This window comes from Callospermophilus lateralis, chromosome 3, assembly GCF_048772815.1.
Source record: "Callospermophilus lateralis isolate mCalLat2 chromosome 3, mCalLat2.hap1, whole genome shotgun sequence".
NCBI classification, from domain to species: Eukaryota; Metazoa; Chordata; class Mammalia; order Rodentia; family Sciuridae; genus Callospermophilus; species Callospermophilus lateralis.
Genome location: NC_135307.1, coordinates 111,429,083 through 111,453,915, shown reverse-complemented (window position 1 = coordinate 111,453,915; position 24,833 = coordinate 111,429,083). Strand labels below are relative to the sequence as shown.

The following is a 24,833-nucleotide window of genomic DNA, read 5'->3' as shown; positions in this document are numbered from 1 at the left end:
TCCTAAGAAAGTCAGTAACAGTGATACACACTTATAATCCCAGCTTACTTGCAAAGCTGAGGCAGGATATTCACAAATTTGAGAGGTCATCCTGAGCAACTTAGTGAGATCCTGTCTCAGAATTATAAAGTCTAAAATAATTTTAATTAAAAAATTTTCAAGCTGGGGGTGTAACCCAGGGATACAGTGCTTGCCTAGCATGTTCAAGGCCCTGGGTTCAATTTCCAGTACCAATCCCCAAAAAATTAAATATTACTCAGTGTAATCATGTGTATCCAGTTTGCATTTATACTCTCCGTAACAAAATTCATATATATATTAAACATTATCTAATCACACTGTCACTTGAAATTTATCAGTGAAAATGAAAACGTAATACATTAACTATTAAGACCATAGGAAAATTTGGAAGCTGGGAATCAAATAAAATAAAAGTCACCAATATGTTTTCTTTTCCAAATTCAGATGACATTAATTGTAGCATGTTTTTAATAGTGAGAAACTAGAAAATTTTGTCATTAATAACAATTAAATCATGGAATAGTATACAGTCTTTAATAAGAAATGAGCTAGACTATATATATATATATATACATACATTACAGACTTTATATAGATGTAGGCATGGCTTTAATTTAAAATAAGAGATCAGACAAGAAAAGATATTTATACTAATGAGGGGAAAAATACAAGGCAAATCACACAATACTAGGTACATGATTCCTTCTGTTACCAGCCAGGCACAGTGGCACATGCGTGTAATCCCAGCAAGCTGGGAACATGAGGCAGAAGAATTACAAATTTAAGATCAGCTTCAGCAATATAGTGAGACCCTTAGCAACTGAGTGTGACCCTGTCTCAACATAAAAAATGAAATTAGGTCAGTAGTAAATTATCCTTGGATTCAATCAGGAAGAGAGGAAAAGCAGGGAGGGCAAGCAAGAAGAAAAAAATTGTTTTTATTTGTATGGGTATACACACTAAATTGCTAACAAGGAAGGGGATTTAGCAATTTGGGGTACACTGGGGATTGAAACCAGGGATGCACTACCACTAAGTTATATCTGCAGCCCTTTATATTTTTTATTTTGAGACAGGTCTCTTACTAAGTGGTTGAGCCTGGCCTTGAACTTACAATTTTCCTACCTCAGCCTCCTGAATATCTGGGATAACAGGCTGTGCCTGGAGATAATTTTTATTTTTCACAATGAGCTTATGTAAGTCTTATAAGCATTAGGTAGGTTCTCAATAAATATTCTCTTTTGTTATGGCCAGTTAAATAAAATATGAATAAAATTCATGTTATTTGAAAATTACTCCTGTCATGTTGACTCCAATAAATTCTACGAAATATAAGTAAAAACCACCACTTCCCAGTTCAAAGATGGATTTCAGTAAATGTTCTTAAAAAAATATTCAACACTCACCAGTCCCCAAAACCGAAATGCTTAATGATTTATGACAGGAATCAACAAACTTTTTCTATTAAGAGCCAGAGAATTGGCTCAGGAGGCCAAGAAAAGAGAACTGTAAGTTCAAAGCCAGCTTCAGCAACTTAATGAGGCCTTAAACAATTTAGCAAGACCTTGTCTCTAAATAAAATATATAAAAGGGCCAGAGATGTGGCTCAATGGTTAAGCACCCAGATAGTAAATTTTAGACTTTGCAGGCACACATGGTCTCAGTTACATATTCTTTGATTCTGTTTTGTTTTTACAACTCTACAAATATTGTTAAAAAATTCTTGGCCAAACCCACACATGCTAGGATAAACTTGCCAGCCATAGTTTTGCCCACCACTGATTTATAATGTACCAGCATCTAGAGTCTAATATTTTTTAAATATTTATTTAGTTGTAGATGAATATACAGTATCTTTCTTTATTTTTATGTGGTGCTGAGGATCAAACCCAGTGCTTCACACATACAAGGCAAGCATTTTACCACTGAGCCCCAGCCCCTAGAAGTCTAATATTTTAAATGTTACACCAAGGATGTTAAAGGTCACAGGAGTCAGTTTTATTCTACATTAAGTGACATTATAGCACTTAAAATTACAAGCTGATTAATACATTTAATTCTACATGTTAGACAAATAAAACAGTGCGAGAACACAGTAAATAAAATTTCAAGTATTCATATTATATAATCATGATCATGTGTGCCTATAAAGCACACATATCCATTTGGAAAAAAAAAATCAGCTGAATTTAAATGCTATACATTAAAGATCAAGTCTCCTTTTATGATACTTAAAATCATTCACACATTCAAGTAATCAAAATTAGTTAGTCTTTACTGAAAATTAAGAACTGGATTCAGAGACCAGTAGTGATTTATTTGGCTTTAATTTTTTTAATTTATAAGAGTTATTGTAAAATATTAACCAACAACATCAAATATTACTCTGAAGTCCATATTCTTGCTGGATGTGGTGGCATAAGCCTATCATCCCAGCAACTCCGGAGGCTGAGGCAGGACCACAAATTCAAGGCCAGCCTACACAATTTAGCAAGACCTTGTCTCGAAAACTAAAAAGGGATAGGGATATATCTCAGTACTACACCACCCCAGGTTTAATTCCCAATGTCAAAAAATTTTTCATTATGAATAATAAACTGAGTCTAATTAAAAGTCTCAAATGAAAAATTTATCCTGCAAAAGAAACCAAATACTCTTTTATAATAATCTTACCTAGACTGGTGGGTTTTATCAGTTCATCCAATAAGTCATAAAATGGTAGTTTTTGAAGTTTTATATCCGGATGGACTGGATGAAGAGCTGATGTAAGATGTGGGAGTTCCAGTTCATGTTTAGGTCCCAGGAGAGAAACAGGGAGTAACGGTGATGATGCAGGGTGACCATCATAAGTGAGCTGTGGAATGGTGGATGGAGACAAAGTTGCTGGCATAGGACTTGAATGTACATTAGGGATGGACAAGTCCGCAGGCGTCATGATTTTCTGGGGGAACCGCCGCCTATAGAGTTCTTTAATTTTCATTTGTACAGCAGGACTACAGCCAGCCTTTAGCAAATGCAGGGCTTTTGTGAGAAGTTCGTGTTTGCGTCCGTGCTTGTTTCTCCCAGCGTAGCCCAACAGTACTTGTAGTTCAGAAACTCTAAGGCTCATAACCATTTGCTTAGAGAAAAAATAAAATGTAAAATGTTAGTATCCAATAAAATAATCTATAATATTAACAATATATTACGATAACCCCTCCCTTCCTTATGATTTGCTTAAAGGACAAATCATGGACAAATCATTTAATCACTTAAATAACCAAATAAATTTAAAATTAATGTTCATAGATTCATTGACTTCCCCCCAGGATTAAGAAAGATGTAAGATAAAGTATACACCAGGTACACATCCACTGTTAATGATGAAATTGTCAGGTATTCATCAAACGCTGAGTCTCCAGGAGAGTGCGCTATATAGATGGCAAAGATGATAATGTGCCTTCAAGAACATTTCTGGTTTTGTGGGGGAAAAATTATAAGTATATTTGAAACAAACAGTCCACCTCAAACACTAGATGTAGGAAGAATATCAGTAACATTATCAAGTATTACATTCTGTAGTAACTCTGGAATGTATAGGTCTTAAAACTATACCTTTTTTTGGTCCCTTATATAACAGATCCTAAATTTGATATTTTCATATGGGCTGCCATTTTTTTTTTCTTTTTACAACTCCACAGGTGTCATCCTTTCTGCTTTACATACAAGAAGACCAGTTCAGAAAGTTTAAATAACTTACTATGGCCACATAACCTAAGTAGCAGATGAAAGTCAAACCCAAATCTATGGGTTTCTAAAAATTCAGGCTCTTTTTACTAAACCATTAGGAAAAGAACAGAGCTAGACATATGTTACTTTTACTCCACTTGGAAGGCCAGGTTGAAAGTCCAAAAATTTGATCTACATGCCACAGCATACATGAAAACAGTGGATTCCATTTTCCAACAGTTCAGTTTTTAAACGATTTTTACTGGGTATTTTTCATGTCTTTGTTTTAGCACTTATCCTGCTATACTGTTATTTTCTGCTTATATAAGTGATTCTATAACTAGGCTAAAATTCTCTAAGGCACATGATGATGTTATCCTTAGCATCCAGGACTAAGGCCTGACAATAGTAGAAACTTAAAAATGTCTAGAGAGTAAATGAATAAACAAGAATGGTATATCAGATGAAATGGATGGAGGTGAAGCTATAGTGAAAAGTTATCCAAATGAAAACCTAAACACACGTGCTCTATAGAGGCATACAAAAAGACATAACAAAACTTTGAAAATAAATTCTAGGGGCTGGGGCTCAGCAGTAGCACATTTACCTAGCATGTGTGAGACACTGGGTTTGATTCTCAGCACCACATATAAATAAAAAATATAAAGTTCTATCAAAAACTAAAAATAAAAATAAAAATTTTAATAAATAAATAAATTCTACCCCAAATCCCATATTATCAAAGGTTGTAAAATCGCTAACTATAATGTCAGCAAGATACCATTTTCTCTCTACTCACCAAAATGTCCCAAACAGCACAAAATAGGCTTAAGAATTTTATTATTTATTTTCAAGGGAATAAAGAATTCAGGGTGTGATTGCACACACCTGTAATCCCAGCAACTAAGCCTGAGGCAGGAGAATCGCCAAGTTCTACCCTCAGCAAATCAGCAAGGCCCTAAACAACTTAGTAAGACCCTGTCTCAAAAAGTAAAGTAAACCAATCTGCAGGATAGAACCAGGTGGGGGACATAGGGAATTCAAACTGAAATGCACTATTAGTAAGTGTGCTCTGTTTTTAAAAGAAACAACATGAAATTTCAAAGATTTAAGGTTAAAAATAAATTTAAATTGGCAATGGACATATATACTTCATTTTATAGGGGAAAGGAAGTACAAAATTTAAGGAGAACTATCTTTCCATTTCAAGTTAACTCCATTTTTCCTAAGTAAAAAATAAAATCAGCAATACAGTGATTACCATGAACTCTTTTTTAAAAAAATTTTTTTTTTTTTTTTTTTTTTTTAGTTTTCAGCAGACACAACATCTTTTATTTGTATGTGGTGCTGAGGATTGAACCCAGCGCCACACGCATGCCAGGTGAGCGCGCTACCGCTTGAGCCACATCCCCAGCCCCTACCATGAACTCTTCACACGACAGTACAAGTATTTAAACATAGCACAGAGACCCAGAGAGGTGGCATATGCCTGTAATCCCAGCTAACTGGGAGGCCAACACAGAAGAACCATTTGAGCCTAGAAGTTCAAGACAGCCTGGGCAACAATTTGAGACACAGTCTTAAAATAAATAGGTAAAAATAAAGTACACACTTATAATTGTTCTATTTTTATGGAAAAACACATTGACAAGTTATATAAGTTAAAATCTCTTGCTGCTAGGTCCAAAGAAAAAGTTAGTGATACAACAATAAACCTAACTGCTCTTAGTTATATTTTTTGACCGCCTCTGAAAGGCAAAGCAAGCAAAAGCAACAGCTAAAATAATACCTAGTACATAGAATGTACTCTAATGTAGCTGCTGTTAGCAAGCCATGACTTCTAATTTTTTTTTTTTTTAACATCAATCATCACAATTATGAGGCAGGTATAGTCCCTGTTTTTTACATGGGAAATAGTAAAGCTAAGAAAGTTGTTGACTAAAGCTAAGAAAGTTGTTGACCAAAGAAAGTTGTTGACCTGGTTAGGGGAAAGGGGAAAAAATAGAGCAATGGATTAATCAATAAGAACTTTGTAGCTCCAGTCAGGTGTGCAGTGATACATGCCTGTAATCCCAGTGGCTCGGGAGGCAAAGACAGGAGGACTGCAAGTTCAAAGCAAGCCTTAGCAATGGCGAGGGACTAAATAACTCAGTGAGACCCTGTCTCTTAAAAAACACAAAATTGGGCTGGGTATGTGGCTCAGTGGTTGAGTGCCCCTGAGTTCAATCTCCAGTACCTCCCCTCCCCAAAAAGGAACCTTGTAGCCAGGAGCAGTGACACATGCCTGTAATCCCAGCAGCTTGAGAGGAGTTCAAAGCCAGCTTCAGCAACTTAGTGAGGCCCTTTTAAAGACCCTGTCTTTAAATAAAATGTAAAAAAAGCTGGGGATATGGCTCAATGGTTAAGCACCCCCGAGTTCAATCCTCAATACTAAAAAAAAGTTATAGTTTGTACTTGAGTAGTTTCAGCAGACAGTACCAAGTTTAAAAAACATAATGAAGGACTGGCTTTGAGGGTATTTAAAGTAGGAAGGAATGAGAAAGAGGGAAGAGGGAAATGCTTGGGAGTGATATTGGCCAAATTATATTGTCATATTGCAGGTACAAATATGTAACAACAAATTCTACTAATATATACCACTATAATGCCAGCAATAAAAAATGTGGGGAGACAATATAAATGAACTAGGAATGTAGATCAATGATGAAGTTCCTGCCCCTGGGTTCAATCCACATTTCAGGGGTGTGGGGGAGGTGAGAAGAAAAACATAACAACTTTCAATCTTTAAAAACAAAACAAAACAAAAACCACCAATTACTAAATGGGCAAATGAATTAACAGATACTTCTCAAAAGAAAAAAATACAAATGACCAAGAAATTATGAAAAAAATGTTCAACATCATTAGACAAATGCAAATCATAGCAATGTAGCCACATCAATGTTCATAGCAGCTCAATTCACAATAGCTAAACTGTGGAAGCAACCTTCAATAGATGAATGAATAAAGAAATGGTGGTATATATACACAATAGAATATCACCCGCATTAAAAGAGAATAAAATAATGGCATTTGCAGGTAAATGGATGGAGTTGGAGAATATCATGCTAAGAGAAGTAGGCCAATCCCCAAAAAAACAAAGGCCAAATGTTCTCTCTGATAAGTGCTTACTGATCCACATAGGAGCATGGAAAAAATGGAGGAACTTTGGGCAAAGGGGAGGGTTAGGAGCGTGCATGGGGGCAGGAGAGATGGTGGAATGAGATGGACATCATTACCTTAGGTACATGTATGAATACATATATGGTGTGATGCTACATTGTGTACAACCAGAGAAATGAAAAATTGTGTTGCAATTGTGTACAATGAATCAAAATGCACTCTGCTGTCATATATACTTAATTTAAATTAATTAATTTTTAAAAACTACACTGAGATTTCAAATCCCACCAGTCAGAATGACAGTCATCAGGAATACAAATAATAATAAATGTTGAACAGGATGTGGAGAAAAAAAAACAACACTTTTCTATTGTTGGTGGGAGTATAAATTATTACAATCACAATGAAAATCACTATGGAATTTCCTAAAAAGACTAGGAATGGAACCACCATATGACCCAGCTGTACCACTCCTCAATATTTATCCTAAGAATTAAACTCAGCAAACTGTAGTGATACACGCATACCCATGTTTATAGCAGCACAATTCAGAATAGCCAAATTATGGAACCAACCTAGGTGTCATCAATGCATGAATGAAGAAAATGTTGTGTGTGTGTGTGTGGTTTTATTCAGTCATAAAGAAGCAAGTAAGAATGTCATTTGTAAGAAAATGGATGGAACTTATAATTATGTTAAGTGAAAGAAGTCAAACTCAGAAGGTCAAGGGTCATATGTTCTCTCATATGAAGCTAAAGAGGAAAATGAAAAAGGGTGGGGGGAGGTGATCTCATGAAAATCAAAGGGAGATCAGCAGAGGAAAAGGACCAGTGGGAGGAGGAGAAGTGGGAAAATGCTGGGGAGTGATATTGGTCAAATTGTAGTCATATTGTGTGCATCTACAAATATGTATAACAAATCCCACCACTCTGTACTAACTACAATGCACCAATAAAATAATGTGGGAAAATGTTAAAGTCTGTAAACAAGTCTGGATGGCACCTGGCATTTTGCCAGAGGGAGTGGTTTGTGAAGTAATGCCATCAGCCATTAAGTGTGGAGATTCCTTATTGGTTGACTGCTGTCTCTAGTTTATGTTAATTAAGATAAGCTGTGTGAAATGTATAAATACCTCTGTTGTCCTACAATAAATGGCTCCCACTCCTGCTGTATCAATCTACACAAGTTGTTCATCACCCCCAGGTTATTCTGCCACGGCTGCAGCAAAATACAAAAGAGGGCTGGGGATGTGAGTTCAATCCCCAGTACAAAAAAAAGTAGGTGTTTAAAGTAAGAAAGTATAAAAAAGATTTTAAATATTTTTTTAAAAAATAAAGTATATAGATTTATATCAACCACTGAACAGTATAATCACATGCAAAGAAAGATCAGGTGGTACCTATTGCTATTATTGTACCAACTGCTGCATATTCTCCTACCCTCCCCCAGGAATACTCTACCACTGAGCTAACATCCCAAGACTCCCCTTCTCCCCTTTTTTACTTTCTTTAATTTTAAGAGTCTCCTTAAATTGCCCAAGATGGCCTTGAACTTTCAATCCTCCTGCCTCACTCTCCCAAATAGCTAGGATTATAGGCATGTGACACCACAGCTGGCTGTGGTATTCTCAAGGACTGCAGGAACACGCAGTTTAAAAAAAAAAAAAACTAAAGGGGGTAGAAAACACTACAACATCTAAAGCACCGCTTAATCAAAAAGCTGCAAGAATCATGAAGCAGTCGATTCACAATGTACAATGCTGACAACAGAAGAAAACTAGGCACTTAAATACATCTGAGATATTGAAATTTTTTAATCTGCCATGTGTTTAAAAATCTCCAAGGGCTGTAGTTGTGGCTCAGTGGTAGAGCACTTGCCTAGCATGCATGAGTTCAATCCCCGGGACCACATAAAAATAAACAAAATAAAGGTATTGTGTCCAATCTACAACTAAAAAAAAAAAAACAAAAAAACTTTGCATTTGTTAGTTCTACAACAAAATGAATACTTACAACTAAAGGTAACATCAACCACTACTACTATAGAAATTATTACCTCCTTGGCAATTTCATAGCTTTCTTCCTCAAATGATATAGTTCTTAGAATTGTAGAAGATTAAAAATGCCAGAGAAGTGTATATATTCTATATAGAAGAGCATTCCGTGAGTAGCATCTTCTTAAAATTTTTAAAGAGATGTGCACAAAACTTTATTTTATTTTTTTTAAACCAGAGGGAGTGAGGGAGGGGGGAGAGAGAGAGAGAGAGAATTTTAATATTTATTTTTTTCTTTAGTTTTCAGCGGACACAACATCTTTGTTTGTATGTGGTGCTGAGGATTGAACCCAGGTCGCACGCATGCCAGGCGAGCGCGCTACGGCTTGAGCCACATCCCCAGCCCTGCGCACATAATTTTAAAAGCCAAATCATTTTAACAAGAAAAAACAGCAGCCACGTGCCCCACCCGCAATTTTCAAATCCCTGCGGCAACCATTTTGACTTTTTAGCTATTTCTTCTAGAATTTTTCATTATGATCTATTCTTAACTTTTCCTTTTAGGTATTTATTGACTTCCCATGGTAACAAAATGTTTAGCTCTGTCACATCTCTCTGCCCACCTCATCATCATAATTTGTGGTAGAATCAACTGTCAATACTTAATATTATTTTCAGCCATTATAATAATATAACAGCTAAACCATTATTAGAGTTAATAACTGCACCATTTCCCCACCTGCTTAGTTATCTTAAGTATTGACTGCCTATTCATCTGCAAACTGCTACAAAGCCTAACTTTCCTCTTCATATATTCAAATATATCAGGTAATTCTGTTTTAATTTCTTTCTTAAAGACTTACTTCCTGTGGGCCTGGTGCCACACACCTGTAATCCCAGAGGCTCAGAAGGCTATGGCAGGAGGATCACAAGTTCATTCAAGATCAGCCTCAGCAACTAAGCAAGGCCCTAAGCTTCTTGGAGAGATCCTGTCTCAAAATTAAAGGAAATAAAAATAAAAAGGGCTGGGGAATGTGACTCAGTGGCTAAGCAACCCTGGGTTTAATCTTTAATACCAAAACAACCACCACCACCAAAAAAAAAAAAAAAAAAACTTACTTCCTAAAGCTCTCCATCATGTTTCAATCTAGACTGGTTAAATATCTAAGCCTGATGTACAATTATGATCAGGGAATTTTCCATTAACTTATCCTGGGAATTCTCTTTTATACTGGATCTCCTGTTTCCTAATCTCATTTCTACTTCTTTCTTGGTTTTCTCTTTTAGTGGGGTATTTTTCCAGTAGCTTTCAGAGAAGGGGAGCATGGGAAGATTGTTTTATTCACTACATTATGTCTTTAAAAAATCTTCATTTACCTGTACTTAACTGAGTGGCACAGTGCAGAATTCTAGAGAGGAAATCATGTTTTGTAAGCATTCTGAATGTCTTTCCTCATTGTCTTCTGGTTCCCAGTGTTGGTATTAAGAAGATTGGCACCATTCAAATCTTTAATCTTCATAGTCAACTGTGTATCCCCCTCTGGAAGCCTTATTCCTCTTTATATGTTCTGAAATTTAACAATGTTGTACCTTTGGGTTGGTTTTGTTTTTGTTTGTTTGTATGAACTGATAACTGCTGACCCTTTAAGATAAGCTGGGCATGGTAGTGCACGCCTGTGATCCCAGCAGCTTGGGAGGCTGAGGCAGGAGGATTATGAGTTCAAAGCCAGCTTCAGCAATTTAACCAGGCCCTAAGCAACTCAAGGAGACTCTGTTTCTAAATAAAATATAAAAAAAAGAGCTGGGGATGTGGCTCAATGGCTAAGCATCCCTGGGTTTAATTCCTGGTACCAAAAATAATAATAATAAATAAAATTTAGAGATACATGTTCTTCAGTTCAGTTCTGGGAAATTTTATGCCAATAATCTTCTTTCAGTTTTTTTTTTTTTTTTGGTTCTCTTTCTTATATGCCTATCTGAATACTGGCCTTCCAAAACGAATTCTCTAAGTATTCTCAGGGAAGAGTAGGGAGGAATGGGAGAGTAGACATGTATGCCCCCACCATTCAATAAGAAGGCATTTCTCAGGCTGGGGTTGTAGCTCAGTGGTAAATCACTTGCCTAATATGTGAGACACTGGGTTAGATTCTCATCACTGCATTTATTAAAGATCCATCAGAGAAGGTATTTTTAAAAAGAAGGCATTTCCTTCAATTGTCTTTTTAGGACATATAAAACTTTTTATAAAAATAGACACGTGTAGGTGAACACTATCTCAACTACACAAAGGCAGGGTCCATATTCTGAAAAAGACAGACAATATTTAAGTAACAGCAATAAGAAAGGTGCTTTTTGCAATTAATTAGAAAGTGCCAGTTTTATTGTCTCATTAGCTATGACCGTATACTATTAAAGGTCATATCTAAATTGTGTAAAAGAATTAGATGCTACTAGTGAACAACATAATTATTCTCATTCACACATCCCACTGCAATGGTTTATAGGATTAGTCATAAGGCAGACCCTATGAGTCTGTATCTGGTAATACTTTATAACTAATTATAGGCCAGAATGAATTCTAAAGATAGCCAAACTAGGCATTTAATAATGTCATAATATTTCATTTATACTTTTGCTTTCTATCTACAAATCAAAGGAATAATCAAAAGGTCTATAATAGCAAACATTAAAGCATGCACAGTACAACAAAAATATTTCATTCAGCTCTGCCCTCTTCCTCTTCTCTCTCTGCCCTCTTCCTCTCTACCCTCTTTTTCTCTGCTGCTCTGCCCTCTTCCTCTCTTGCTCTGTGCTCTCTTCCTCTTTTTTCTCTCCTCTCTCTGCTCTCTTTCTCTCTGCCCTCCTCCTCTCCTCTCTCTGCCTCTCCTTTTCTTCCCTTTTGGGCAGCCCCCAATAAAATCTCTTGGTTGAATCTCCTTCTCCAGTGAGTCACTCACCTTTCAATGATGACATAAGTTTCTTTGGATTTTCATTCCAAGGACACCTGCTTCAGAAGCCCTTAGCAACCACTGATGCACTCCCAGAACCTTATGAGTTCATCTCATTTGAACAACCACTTTTTGAAATAAGGAAGTACAGTTTAGTGCTCTATATTATGTTCACAAGGGGCAGCAATAAAGTGGAAATAGGAATGATTCAAGAGCTCAAATTTTGGGGACAAGTAAATGCATGGTCATTAGATTCTCTCAAGACTTGAAGAAAAATTAGCATTCATGACCTGGTTTTAGTCCCAGTTCCCCATAGTACTTGAAATGAAACACAGTACTAAATAAATACCTGTTGAATGAATACACACAAGACCCCAGATAAATTCTGAATTTCTATGAGTCACAGATTCCTCAGTTTTAAAATGGAAATAATGACATCTGAAATGTGAAGACAAGAATGTGTGTTTCTGTGTATGTGTGTGTATAATGTGTATGAGTACCTAAAGTACTGTACTTGAAAAGGTTTCTGTTTTAAGTTATTATGAAACACCTATGGAAAAATAAGGAATTATTATTTATTATATTATTATTATTCTAATTTGGGGATTCTTGTTAAAGATGCTGAAGAAAATCATCACCTTAGGATACTCACTTGCTGTTAAGTGTAAAAAAAATCAGTAAATCTAAAGTAAATGTTAAAAATACAAAAGTGGGGATATTAGTGTTTTCAGCTTGTGATAAATCTTTCTAACCTAAACACTATACATTTGTTCCCCGAGAGACAAGTTACATATCATTTAATGTTGTCATTAAGATGCTTGAGAAGAAAAATTCAATATTTTCACGACAGAAATGTTTCTTTCACAGTACATGGAAATAAATATTGATGTCAAATCAGAAATTCATTTCAAAAAGTAGTTAGTTTAAATTTGGACTATTCTTAGTCTTAAAAAACTCATAGTGATTAGGCAATCAAGGATGGGGCAATGGGAGAAGCCCATCTATGGTATAGGCAATTTCCGGTATATCGTCTGTAGAGAATTTAGAAACAATAAGAACACTATACCAAAGTTAGTCTGCTTTTTGTTAACACTAGGTCTCAAGTCAGTGATAAATTTTTCCTTCCTTGAAAAAGCAAAATTGTTTGGTTCTAAGTTCTAAACAACTGTTATGGTTACTGATTTTATATATATAACATTTGAATGAATACACACAAGATATATATAACATATTTATTATATATGTATATATACATAAATAATTTTAATTTTATATATGTGTGTATATGTGTGTATATATATATATATATATATGTGTGTGTGTGTGTGTGTGTGTGTGTGTGTTTCAAATTAGCACATCTTTGTTACTCATCCTTTAGTAAATATTGAATTCTATGTGGAATTTAACTCTTTAATGTACAGCTGGAACCTTGTAGATAAACTTGTTTTAATAGTAATTTCATAAAGGTTTAGAATCATTTGCACTTTCTCCAACCACAGCTCATAACTCCCTTTAAATATTAGAAGACAAATCAGCAATAGTCCACTGTTGTAGAATAAAGGAAAAACACTGAACCATTAAAAAAAAAATATATATATATATATTTCATTCATTATTTTCTTGTCAAGATTCATTCAATGGGACTGAATCTTGGATTATTTCAAATCCTTCCCATTAGAAATAGTTAATAAGCAGATGGTAGGTTAGCAATCTGTCGACAATGCCTAGTTCAACCAGAAAACCTAGTTAGACAGTTTCTACTCAAAGCAGTAAATCAGGTTGGTGACATACTTCCCCATAATCTTTCTTCCACCCAATGTCTTATCTTTTATTTATTTATTTCTTAAAGCTAACTGGAAAATGACAGGTAGTACCTATCCATCCCAGCTGATAGTTTTTCTCCTCTCCTGATCTCTATTCTATCATATTGATTGCACTGAGCTCTCACAAACTATTATAATTATACATAAATGGAGATTCCATTCTCCTTTAAGCAAACTATAAACTTAACACTGTTGAAATGGTGTATGAGCTTCAATTTTTGACAGGCAATTTAAGTGTGATCCTCATTTATGTACTACATTTACTGAAACTATTTTACGTACTTCAAAAGCTCCTTCTTGATAACTTGAATCCTAAAAATAACAAATCTAAGTCAGAATGTTTTAAAAAATCTAAATATAATATTTTTCACAATAAAAAATATAGCTTAAGCCAAACATGGTGGCACACACCTGTAATCCCAACAGTTCAGGAGACTGGGGCAGAAGGATCGCAAATTCAAAGCCAGCCTCAGCAACTTGGCAAGACCCTGTCTCAAAATAAAAAATTTTTAAAAAGCAAGGAATGTGGCTCAGTGGTTAAGAGGCCCTGGGCTCAATTCCAGGTACAAAAAAAAAAAAAACAAAAAACAACAACAACAAATATATATAAAAAAAATTTTAATATAATTTAAAATTGTAAGATTTAAAACACATTGAACAACTCCTTATGCAGAAGTGCAGAGCCAAAAAAAATATGTTTCCTCTTTCAGGGGAAAAAATACTCTGCACAGATATACAATAAAATGCCTTTTAAAGTCAGGCCTGACAGCACACACCTGTAATCCTAGTAACTCGGGTGCTGAGGCAGGGGGATCACAAATTCAAGGCCAGTCTCAGCAATTTAATAAGACTGTAAACAACTAGTGAGACCCTATCTCAAAAGTAAAAAAGGCTGGGGATATAGCACAGTGATAAAGCACCCTAGGTTAAATCCCTAGTACAAAAAAAAAAAAAAAAAAAGAATTTATGTAAGTAACACCAATAGGATGGGTAAGGCAAGAAGAGACAAATAGGTCTGGGGTTGTGGCTCAGTGGTAGAGCACTCGACTAGCACCTGCGAGGCCTGAGTTTGAGCCTCAGCACCACATAAAAATAAATAAGTGAAATAAAAGTATTGTGTCCAACTACAACTAAAAAAATAAATAAAAAAAAAGAGACAAATAACTTCTAACAAGCTAGGTACAGTGAAATATGCTTATAATCCCAGCTTAGAATCCCAGGTTCTAAGTTCAAGTTCAAGGCCAGCTCAGGAAACTCTGAGATCCTATCTCAAAATTTAAAAAGGGGTAGGGATGTGGCTCAGTGGTACAGCATTTGCCTAGCATGTGCAAAGTCCTGGATTCCATCTCCAATACCACACACATTAAAAAACATCTTCTCGGGGCTGGGGATGTGGCTCAAGCGGTAGCGTGCTCTCCTGGCATGTATGCGGCCCGGGTTCGATCCTCAGCACCACATACAAACAAAGATGTTGTGTCCGCCGATAACTAAAGAATAAATATTAAAAAATTCTCTCTCTCTCTTAAAAAAAAAAAAAAAAAAAAAAAAAAAAAAAAAACCTCTTCTCTATGGGGCTGGGGCTCAGCGGTAGTGCACTTGCCTGGCATGTGTGAGGCACTGGGTTAGATTCTCAGCATCACATATAAATAAGTAAATAAAAATAAAAGATCTGGCGACAATTAAAAAAAAAACCTCCTCTCTAAAGGTTACAGCAACAAACAGGAATTATTTATCTACATATATGGTAAAAAAGGAACTGTGACAATGGAAATAAAGAAGACAAGGCCAGGAAATTCTGCAAGTAAAAACTGAAGGTTATGGTCAATATTGTGGCTTATGGTGGGTCTTTGAAAAATTAGTACTATACTTGATCATGAGGACCATCATCATTTACTTTCAAAATAAAATCTAAAAAATAATAACCAGACTGGGCATCTGGCCCATGTCTATAATTTCAGACAACAGGGGCTGAGGCTGAGGCAGCAGGACTGCAAGTTTGAGGTCAGCCTGAGCAATTTAGTGAGACTCTGTCTCAAAATAAAAGGGCTGAGGTATGGTTCAGTGATAGAACACCTCTGGGTTCAGCCTCCAGCACTACCAAAAAAAGGAAGAAAAGATAAGAGGTGGACCTGGTGGTACATGCCTATAATTCCAGCCACCCAGGAGGCTGAGGCAGGAGGATTGCAAGTTCAAAGCCAGCACCAGCAACTTACAACCCTAAGCAACTTAGTGAAAGCCCGACTCAAAATAAAAAAATAAAAAGGGCTGGGGATATGGCTCAGTGGTTAAGTGCCCCTGGGTTCAATCCCTGATGAAAGGAAAAGGAAAGGGAAAGGGGAAGGGAAAAGGAAAGGAAAGAAAGAAAAGAAAGAACTTTTAAGAAATTTTAAGTCTATCAAATATTCTTTTCTAACCCTCCTCCAACCAACAAACACAGCATTTGCAACGGAAATACCACCCCATTTAATTCAAGTTTCACACAGGAAGCAATGAAAGAAACAGTATACCCTATCTGAAAGTTGAGACGCCTAATGAAGAAAGATGTATTTACAAAACAAAAAGTGAGAAAAAGAATGCTTTCTATAAGTAAACAAAGCTTTTAAATTACAGCCTTTAATTTAGGTTCCAGAACAGAAATCAAGGAAAAGTCTTAAAGGGATGTATTAGAAGAACTATTTCAGAGTAGCAGGTGTAATTAGGTTACAGAGCTAGCAAGAAAATGGAGTTAGACTCAAAGTCAGATCCAAAGTCCACACAATGCTGCAAGAGTACTATTAGATAATTTAAAAATGCTTTTGGGAACAATATAAACACAGAATCAGAACATAAAACAGAACTAAGATCTCCCTGCCTAATCCTACACTTAATATACTAGTTTTCCAAACTTTGTGACTAATTGATGGTCTCCCAACCTGTGGAGAGATCATCACTTCTAATAGTTCATGACCTTTAAAAAAATATATTAGTTAAAAGCTGTATGGATCAAATTTCCTTTAAACTTCCACCTACTGTTCATTATTCTTAAAATATGTTAAGGTTTTTTCACACATATACCCCTTGCCCATTGTTCTGGGTGTCCTACAGTCCATAGTACTGGGGAATGAATGAAATATTCTAGATATGGTCTGACAAGTCTTGAATACAGTAGTATTTCTATTCCTATCATTATGATCCCTATTTATGATGTTTCTACCAATTTAACCTAATAAAACATTTACATTTTAGATTGTTCTTTATATATATTAGTTTTCGGTGGACACAACATCTTTATTTTATTTTTATGTGGTGCTGAGGATCGAACCCAGTGCCCCGAGCATGCTAGGCAAGGGAACTACCGTTTGAGCCACATCCCCAGCCCTCAGATTGGTTGGTTTTATTTGAAAAAGGGGAGAGTGGGCTGGGTTTGTGGCTCCGTGGTAGAGCGCTTACCTCACATATTATGAGGCACTGGGTTCAATTCTCAGCACCATATATAAATAAATGAATAAAATAAAGGTCCATCAACAACTTAAAAAATTGTTTAAAGAGGGGGGAAGGTATGGTATATGTTATACTTTTGTTTTAGTGGGGATTGGTAGAGTGCATCCCCATCACCTTGTTGCTTATATTAAGACAGAAGCTAGGGCTGGGGATGTGGCTCAAGCAGTAGCGTGCTCGCCTGGCATGCGTGCGGTCAGGGTTCGATCCTCAGCACCACATGCAAACAAAGATGTTGTGTCCGCCGATAACTAAAAAATAAATATTAAAAAAAAAAAAGGACAGAAGCTAACAAAAATCTTCATTCAACATCTTTCACGTGAACTATTACAAAGTCAAAGAACCCCATCCTCTAACACAATTTTCCTTTTGTATTGTTTTGTTTTTGTGGTGCTGAGGAATAGAACCCAAAGTCTCCCACGTGTTAGATAAGTACTATACCCACTGAGCTACAAGCTCCATACCCACTAAGCTACATTCCCAGCCCACAATTAATTTAAAGGCAAAAACTTTTATTTAGTGCTGTTAAATAAAAGTTTAATTTTCTTCAGCTTATAATTTTAAACTCTCTAAACTCTTGAAAAACTATACCTGTCTATTGTGCAACTTATAATACAGTGTATAAATCACTGATTTTCTAGTCTGTATCTTCTGGTAGACTTGGCATTTTTCAAGGACAATCATATCCAAGTCCCTGATGCTAAAAATAGTTCATGACACCTTATAAGTAAGTGCCCAAGGGATGATGAACTAATTCCTCTTGATTCTGTCATCTAACACATCCTCAGTTTTGTGTCCTCTACAAAATCTAACTGTTGCATCTTAAATATTCACCCATGTCATCTTTAAAACTTGACATAACAGGGTCAAGACTAGAGAGCCCTGTGGCACATCACAAGAGATTACCCTCTAGTGGCACATCACATGTGAGATTACCCTCTAAGTAACAATAAAGTTTAAGATTACAAGTAAAATTATTCAACTACTTGATATTCAGATGACTACTTCCTAAGTTTAATTATTCAGTGAACATTGTCCATAAAGCTCAAAAAAATTATTAAAGTAGTATTTCAGTCTCAATTTATAAATTTCAGAGAAAAACTGACTTAAAAAAAAGAAATATTCTCAAAGTTCTGGGGATAATTCCTCATAAACTACACAGAAATGTGTAAAAGAAAAAAAATGGGTTACAGGAAAAGTTTGTTTTGCAATGACAGCTTGCCTGAGTGTATTTTAAAATCCCATCAGAAACTACTCATGATTGAGAACACTCTTCCTTTTCTACATGGAAGAAAACACATCCATTTGATTACTAGTTACAGATAAGAGAAACAATTTCACAACAACAAGCATCCTTTGTTTTACATAAAGTAAAATTGCTAACCTACTGTAAAACTTAAATCATTATCTTCAGAACAGATCATTATGATCAACATTTTGTTGGAGGGGGAGACCAGGGAGTTAATCCAGGGGCACTTTACCACAGAGCCACATTCCCAGCCCTTTATTATTTTGAAACAAATTTTTGCCAAGTTGCTTAGGGCCTCACTGAGTTGCTGAATCTGGCTTTGAACTTGTGATTCTCCTGCCTCAGCCTCCCCAGTGTCTGGGATTACAGGTGTGCACCACTGATCAAAATTTACATGCAAAATTATACAGTAGTAAAATAAATTTTAAGAAAATGTTAGACTTAGCTGGGTGTGGTGACACCACCTTAAAATCAGGGACTCAAATTCAAGGCCAGCCTTAGCCTTTATTTTGAAGCCCTGTCTCAAAAAAAAAAAAAAAAAAGAATCAAAAGGGCTAAAGATGGTGGAAAAGATGAACATCATTACCCTAAGTACACGTATGAAGACAAATGGTGTGAATATACTTTGTATACAATCATAAATATGAAAAATTGTGCTCTATATGTGTAATATGAATTGTAATGCATTCTGCTGTCACATATAACAAATTAGAATAAAAAAATTTAAAAAGGGGCTGAAGATATAGCTCAGTGGCAAAGTTCCCCTGGGTTTAATCCCTAGTACCAAAAAAAAAGAAGTGTTCACATTCTTTTTACAGAAATTCCATTAATGTAGATAAAACACGTAAGGTAGGGCCAAGGAATACACAGTATTCCTGAAATTTATGGAAAAGAAGGTAGATGGGCTATTCACAAAACTTTGAGGCCAAAACAATTAACAGACTATTCCTTCTAGCATCCATGTTAACATATCCAGAACATCAACCAAAACAAAATAAAAGCCAGGCTGTGGTGGTACATGCCTTCAATCCCAGCTACAGGAGGACTGTAAATTCAAGGACAACCCTAGCAACTTAATGAGCACCTATCTCAAAATGAAATACTGAAAAGAGTTGTGGATGTAGCTCATAGGTAGAGCACTACTGAATGTAATCCCCCAGTACTAGAGAGAGAGAGAAAAAGAACAATGCTAAAGAGAAAGGAAGGAGTAATTTTTAAAAATATATAGCACAAATGCAGAAAAAATGCTTAACTGAGTACAATTCATAAATTAGCCAAAAAAGAAAAAAAAAACTCTAGTTAAGATAAAAAATACTTAATCTTTTATTGTCATTAGAAATAAAATGAGTTCATTATAATCAATAAAAAAAAAAGAACAATTAAAGAAAACTCATTTCCCCCCCTTTTATGGTACCAGGGATTGAATTTAGGGTCTTGTAAATGACCACGGAGCAACATCCCAGCCTCCCACATCCACCCGCATCCAGCTTTTTGAATTTGAGTCCTGATCTAGTTTATTTGCCCAAGCTGACCTCAAATTTTCCATCCTCCTGCCTCAGGCTCTGTCTGAAGTAGCTAAAATTACAGGTATGTGCCACCGGTGCCTGGGTGAAAACTTATTTTTAATGCCATTTCTTAAACACATAACTAATCAAATTCCAGAGCTAAATACAGCCAATGTTCTTAAAAGTAAGTTTGTTTCTTTCATTTCTAAACCTAGAAAGCATAATTTAGTTGGGTATGGAGCCACACTTCTCAACCCCAGCTAACAAGGAACAAAAGTTTGAGGTCAGCCTGGAACTATATCAAAACCCTGACCCCCCAAAAACAACTTGGTGAGAGGGGAGTACTGGGAAATTGAATCCAGGGGTGCTTTACCACTGAGTTACACCCCCAATCTTTTTTTAAAAAGTGAGACAGGGTCTAAATTGCTTTAAAGTCTCACTAAATTGCTAAAGCTGGCCTCAAATTTGTAATCCTCTTGCTTCAGCCTTCCCATTTGCTGGGATTGTATGGTATGCAATACCAAGTCTGACTCAAAATAAAAAAAAAATATTTTCAAAACAGGACTGAAGATGTAACTCAGTGATAAAGTGGTTCCCTAGCATGTGTGAGGCCCTGGGTTCAATTCCCAGTACTAGTGGGTAGGGGGAAGGAATATTTCCCATCTGAAGACCAACAAATAAATTCTAGCAGAGGAAATGATGCCTACATTAATTAAATACCTATCACTAAATCCTAAGACAAATGATAAAAACAACAACAACAACAAAAAAAACCAAATATAGGTATATTGCCTAGTTTGGAAGAATACTGGAAAGCCTTTTAAAATTCTGTTAAGGGCGGGGTTGTAGCTCAGTGGTAGTGCATTTGCCTGGAACGTGAGGCACTGGGTTCAACCCTCAACACGATCGATCGATCGATAGATATAAAACAAAGGTGTTGTGTCCATCTATAACTAAAAAAAAAACATTTAGTTAAATAAAATAAAATTCTGAATAGTGGGGTGCAGTGATGCAAACCTGTAATCACAGCAACTCGGGAGACTAAGACAGGAGAATTGCAAGATCAAGGCTATCCTGGGCAACTTAATAAGGCAATTTATCAAGACCCTATCTTAAAAAAGGGGCAGGTGAAATATAGCTCAGTGATAAAGCACTATTGGGTTAAAGCTCTAGTATGAATAAATTTATATTGAGGAAAATGTAACTGAAATTACTTTTTGGCTTTTTTCCCCTTTTATTTATGTGTGGGGGGGTGACCTCCCACTCTACCACTGAGCTATTAGATGCTTCAGCCCAAGGTTATAAATTTTTAAGATATTTTGGTTGTAGATGGATATAATATCTTTATTTATTATTTTTTGTAGTACCGAGGATTGAACCCAGTGCCTCACCAAGTGCTAGGCAAGCACTCTACCACTGAATCATAACCCCAACTCCTTCAAAATATACTTACTTATTGTAATACAGATAGTTACCTAGATGGTATCAAACAGAAATCCCAAAATAAAATTAATAGGCTGAGGCTGGAGCTCAATCGTAGAGCATCTGTGTACCATGTGTAAAGCCCTGGGTTCAATCCTTAACATCACAAAAAACAAAACTAAAATACAATCTGACTGGGCTTTAAATTTAAGAACTACAATTTAAAGTGATAAACCAGGCACAGTGGCACATACCATGTAATCCCAGTGGCTCAGAAGGCTGAGGCAGGACTTAACAAGGCCTAAGCAATTTAGCAAGACCCCATCTCTAACTAAAATATAAAAAGGGCTCGGGATGTGGCTCAGTGATTAAGTACCCCTGAGTTCAATCCTTGGTACCATAAAAAAAAAAAAAAAAAACTTAAAATGAAAATAAAAGTAACTGATAAGATACTTTAGATCAGCATTTTTCAGGTTCATAGTGATAACAGGTATTCAGAAAAATACAGTTCTGGGGCAAGACAAGTTCAGAAAATTTAATTTTCTATAATTCTTTACCATGCCTTCCCTTCTCAAATTATATTAACACATTAAAGATTCCAAGAAATCCAGCAGAAAGGTTTTGTTAACCTAATTCTGTACAAATTTACTTTGTCATTAGTTTGTAACACTGTCACGAAACTCTTCTTTATTAATCATCTTATTTCTTAGTACTTCATAGAAGAATTCTCAAAAAACTAAGAGGGAATCATTTTTTCCTGAAGTTCCATACCATGCCTGTTGTTCTAGCTAAATTTTGAAAGCATCTCCTTCCACTCTCAAGTACCCATTTAGATGATAAATTAGTCATCTTAGAGAAAATGTGGTGACAAAACATATAAAATATTTGAACTACCATTACTAAATACCAAGTTAGCATGTCCATGTTACTGCACTCGGTTAAAATGTTATATAGATGATAATTAATCTTGATTCCTTTTCTCAAATTTCTTAAAAATCCTCCATTAGCAATCTTACAGGTATTTTCAAAATATTCTAGAGTACTGGATTCTTATTACCTGAACCAAACAGATAGTGAAAATATGGTACGGAATTCATTTTATCCAATAGTAAGGAAAGGAACTCTTGAAAATACTTTTGCAGCACACAGATGTAAAGTTTTTCTTTTTTCTTTTTTTTTTTTTTTTTAGTTGTAGGTAGTAGACACAATATCTTTATTTTTGTGTGGTGCTGAGGATCGAACCCAGTGCCTCATGCATGTTAGGCAAGTGCTCTACCATCTGAGCTACAACCCCAGCCCAGATGTAAAATTTTTTAAAGATCTGATGTTGTTTTGCGGTACTAGGAACTAAACCCAGTGCCTTGGGCCAACCTTGTAAGTTTTTGAGACAGTTTTTGAGTCAATTTGCTAAACTGTCCAGGCTGACCTCTAATTTGTAATCTTCCTGCCTTAGTCTCCTAAATGCCCAAGTTCACCACACTCAGCTAAAAGGTTTTATTTATTGTTTTTATTTTTTGGAACTAGGGATTAAACCAAAGGGCACTACTGAGCTGTATCCCCAGCCCTTTTTATTTTTAAATTTTATTTTAAGACAGGGTATCACTAAGTTGCTTAGGACCTTGCTAAATTGCTGAAGCTGGCTGTGAACTTGCATCCTCCTGCCTCAGCCTCCTGAGCCAATGGGTTTACTGGCATGCACCACCATGCCTGACTAAAAGCTTTTTAAAATTAATTATTGCAAGTTCCATCTATCATGCTGGCGATTGAACCCAGGGTGTCGGCACATGCTGGGCAAGCTCTCTACCACTAAACTACATTCCCAGGCACCCCACGTTTTTTTTTTTTTTTTTTTTGAGGCAGGCTCTTGCTAAATTCTCTAGGCTGCCCTTGAATTTATGGTCCTCCTGCAACAATTATCCCACTAGCTGGGATTATAGGCATGCATCTCTGCACCTGGCTTTCTCAGAATTCATGAGCTCATTTTCACTTAGCCCAGTATTCCTGTGTGACCTCATCCACCTCGTAACTTCAAATTTCCATCTCCTTTTGTATGGGGGCAGGGATTAAACACAGGGATGCTGTACCATTAAGCTACATCCCCAGCCCTTTATATTTTATTTTTTAAATTTTGAGCTAGGGTCTCCCTTAGTCACCCAGGCTAAACTTTCAATTCTCCTACCTCAGCCTCCAGAGTTGCTGGAATTATAGGCATAAGCCACTGCACTCAGCTCCTATTACCATTTTCATTCATACTACAATGATCTCTTCCCTAAATGTCTGTAAAATGCTCTTTAGGGATTTTTCTGCCCCAACAATGTCCTTTTCAAGTCACACTCATGCTGCTACCATTAAATTCCAAGTTTTTAATTCTGCAAATATTTTAACAAAATTGACACAAGTGCATTAAAACAGGTTGGAAATCATAATCTAGAACTTATATTACATTTCATTAATATTATAATTATGTTATAATTATATTCTTCTTATCCTATAATTGCATATTACACACTATATTTACATTTTTATAGGTGTTCCACATATGGGACAATGGGACAAAATGGATTAAACTTTTCAATGACTGACTACCGCACTCAGTATAAAGATCGTACTTCCTATCATGGCCTAAGATATACTTCATAATCCAGTCTCAGCCACAGTCATCAATCCCTTAATCAGCTTTCCATCCTCTTGGACTTTCACATACATGCTGTTCTCTCCCTTCTGGCATCCTAACGTTTCTCTAGGTAACTCCAACTCATTCTATTTTAAATTTGTATGTCATCATGTTTGGAATACATTCCTTAGGACACCTGTAATATTAGTAAATTGACCCTCCCATGTGGCTTCTCTGTTTAACTCATTACAGTTCTTATGCCATATGTAGAAGGACTTTGTTTTCTACCAAACTACATGTTTTTTATATATATTGAGACTGTGTCTTGTTCATCAATAAATAACAATAATATAACATCTAATATAATATCTATCTTAATTTATTTTGAACCATACTGATGTTGCAATCCTGCTACAAATTATACATGTTAAATCCCACAAATAAAATCATTATATAATTGTATCCAATGCCTACTCAGTATACTGGCATCCAAACTCAGAAACTATAGTGTTCATACAATAAATTTTCTTAGTTTGGAGGGCTAAATTAAAGTTTGTACTTAATCATGTAAAGAATGAGAAGTTATAAAAACATTATAAATTGTAAAAAATATAGGAATAGGTAAGAAACTGCTTATAATTAAAATTAAATATAAATCTGAGCTGGGCATGGTAGCACAAGCCTGTAAGCCCAGCAACTTGGGAGGTTGAGGCAGGAGGCTCACACAACTTCAAGGCCAGCCTCAGAAACTTAGTGAGGCAACTTAGGGAGACCCTGTCTCAAAATTAGAAATAAAAGTTAATCCCCAGCACCAAAAATAAATAGCCCATTACTTCTTAACATTATCATGCTAAGTGAAATAATCCAGTCCCAAAAAACAAAGGCCAAATGTTGTGATATGTAGATGCTAA

General features: G+C 35.8%; 1 protein-coding gene across 4 annotated transcripts in view; it reads right to left on the bottom strand.

The window, feature by feature from the left end:
- Positions 1-24,833, bottom strand: part of Pias1 (protein inhibitor of activated STAT 1) — a 126,862-nt gene that overhangs the window by 89,918 nt on the left and 12,111 nt on the right. For 2 of the 4 annotated variants that reach the window (XM_076850996.2, XM_076850998.2), the window contains exon 2: positions 2,695-3,139. In XM_076850996.2, coding sequence (XP_076707111.1) covers positions 2,695-3,139 — 445 coding nt within the window. Of the gene's footprint in view, positions 1-2,694; positions 3,140-9,747; positions 9,833-10,261; positions 10,297-24,833 lie in introns of those variants that run through there. The other 2 variants (XM_076850997.2, XM_076850999.2) reach the window with 2 other exon arrangements.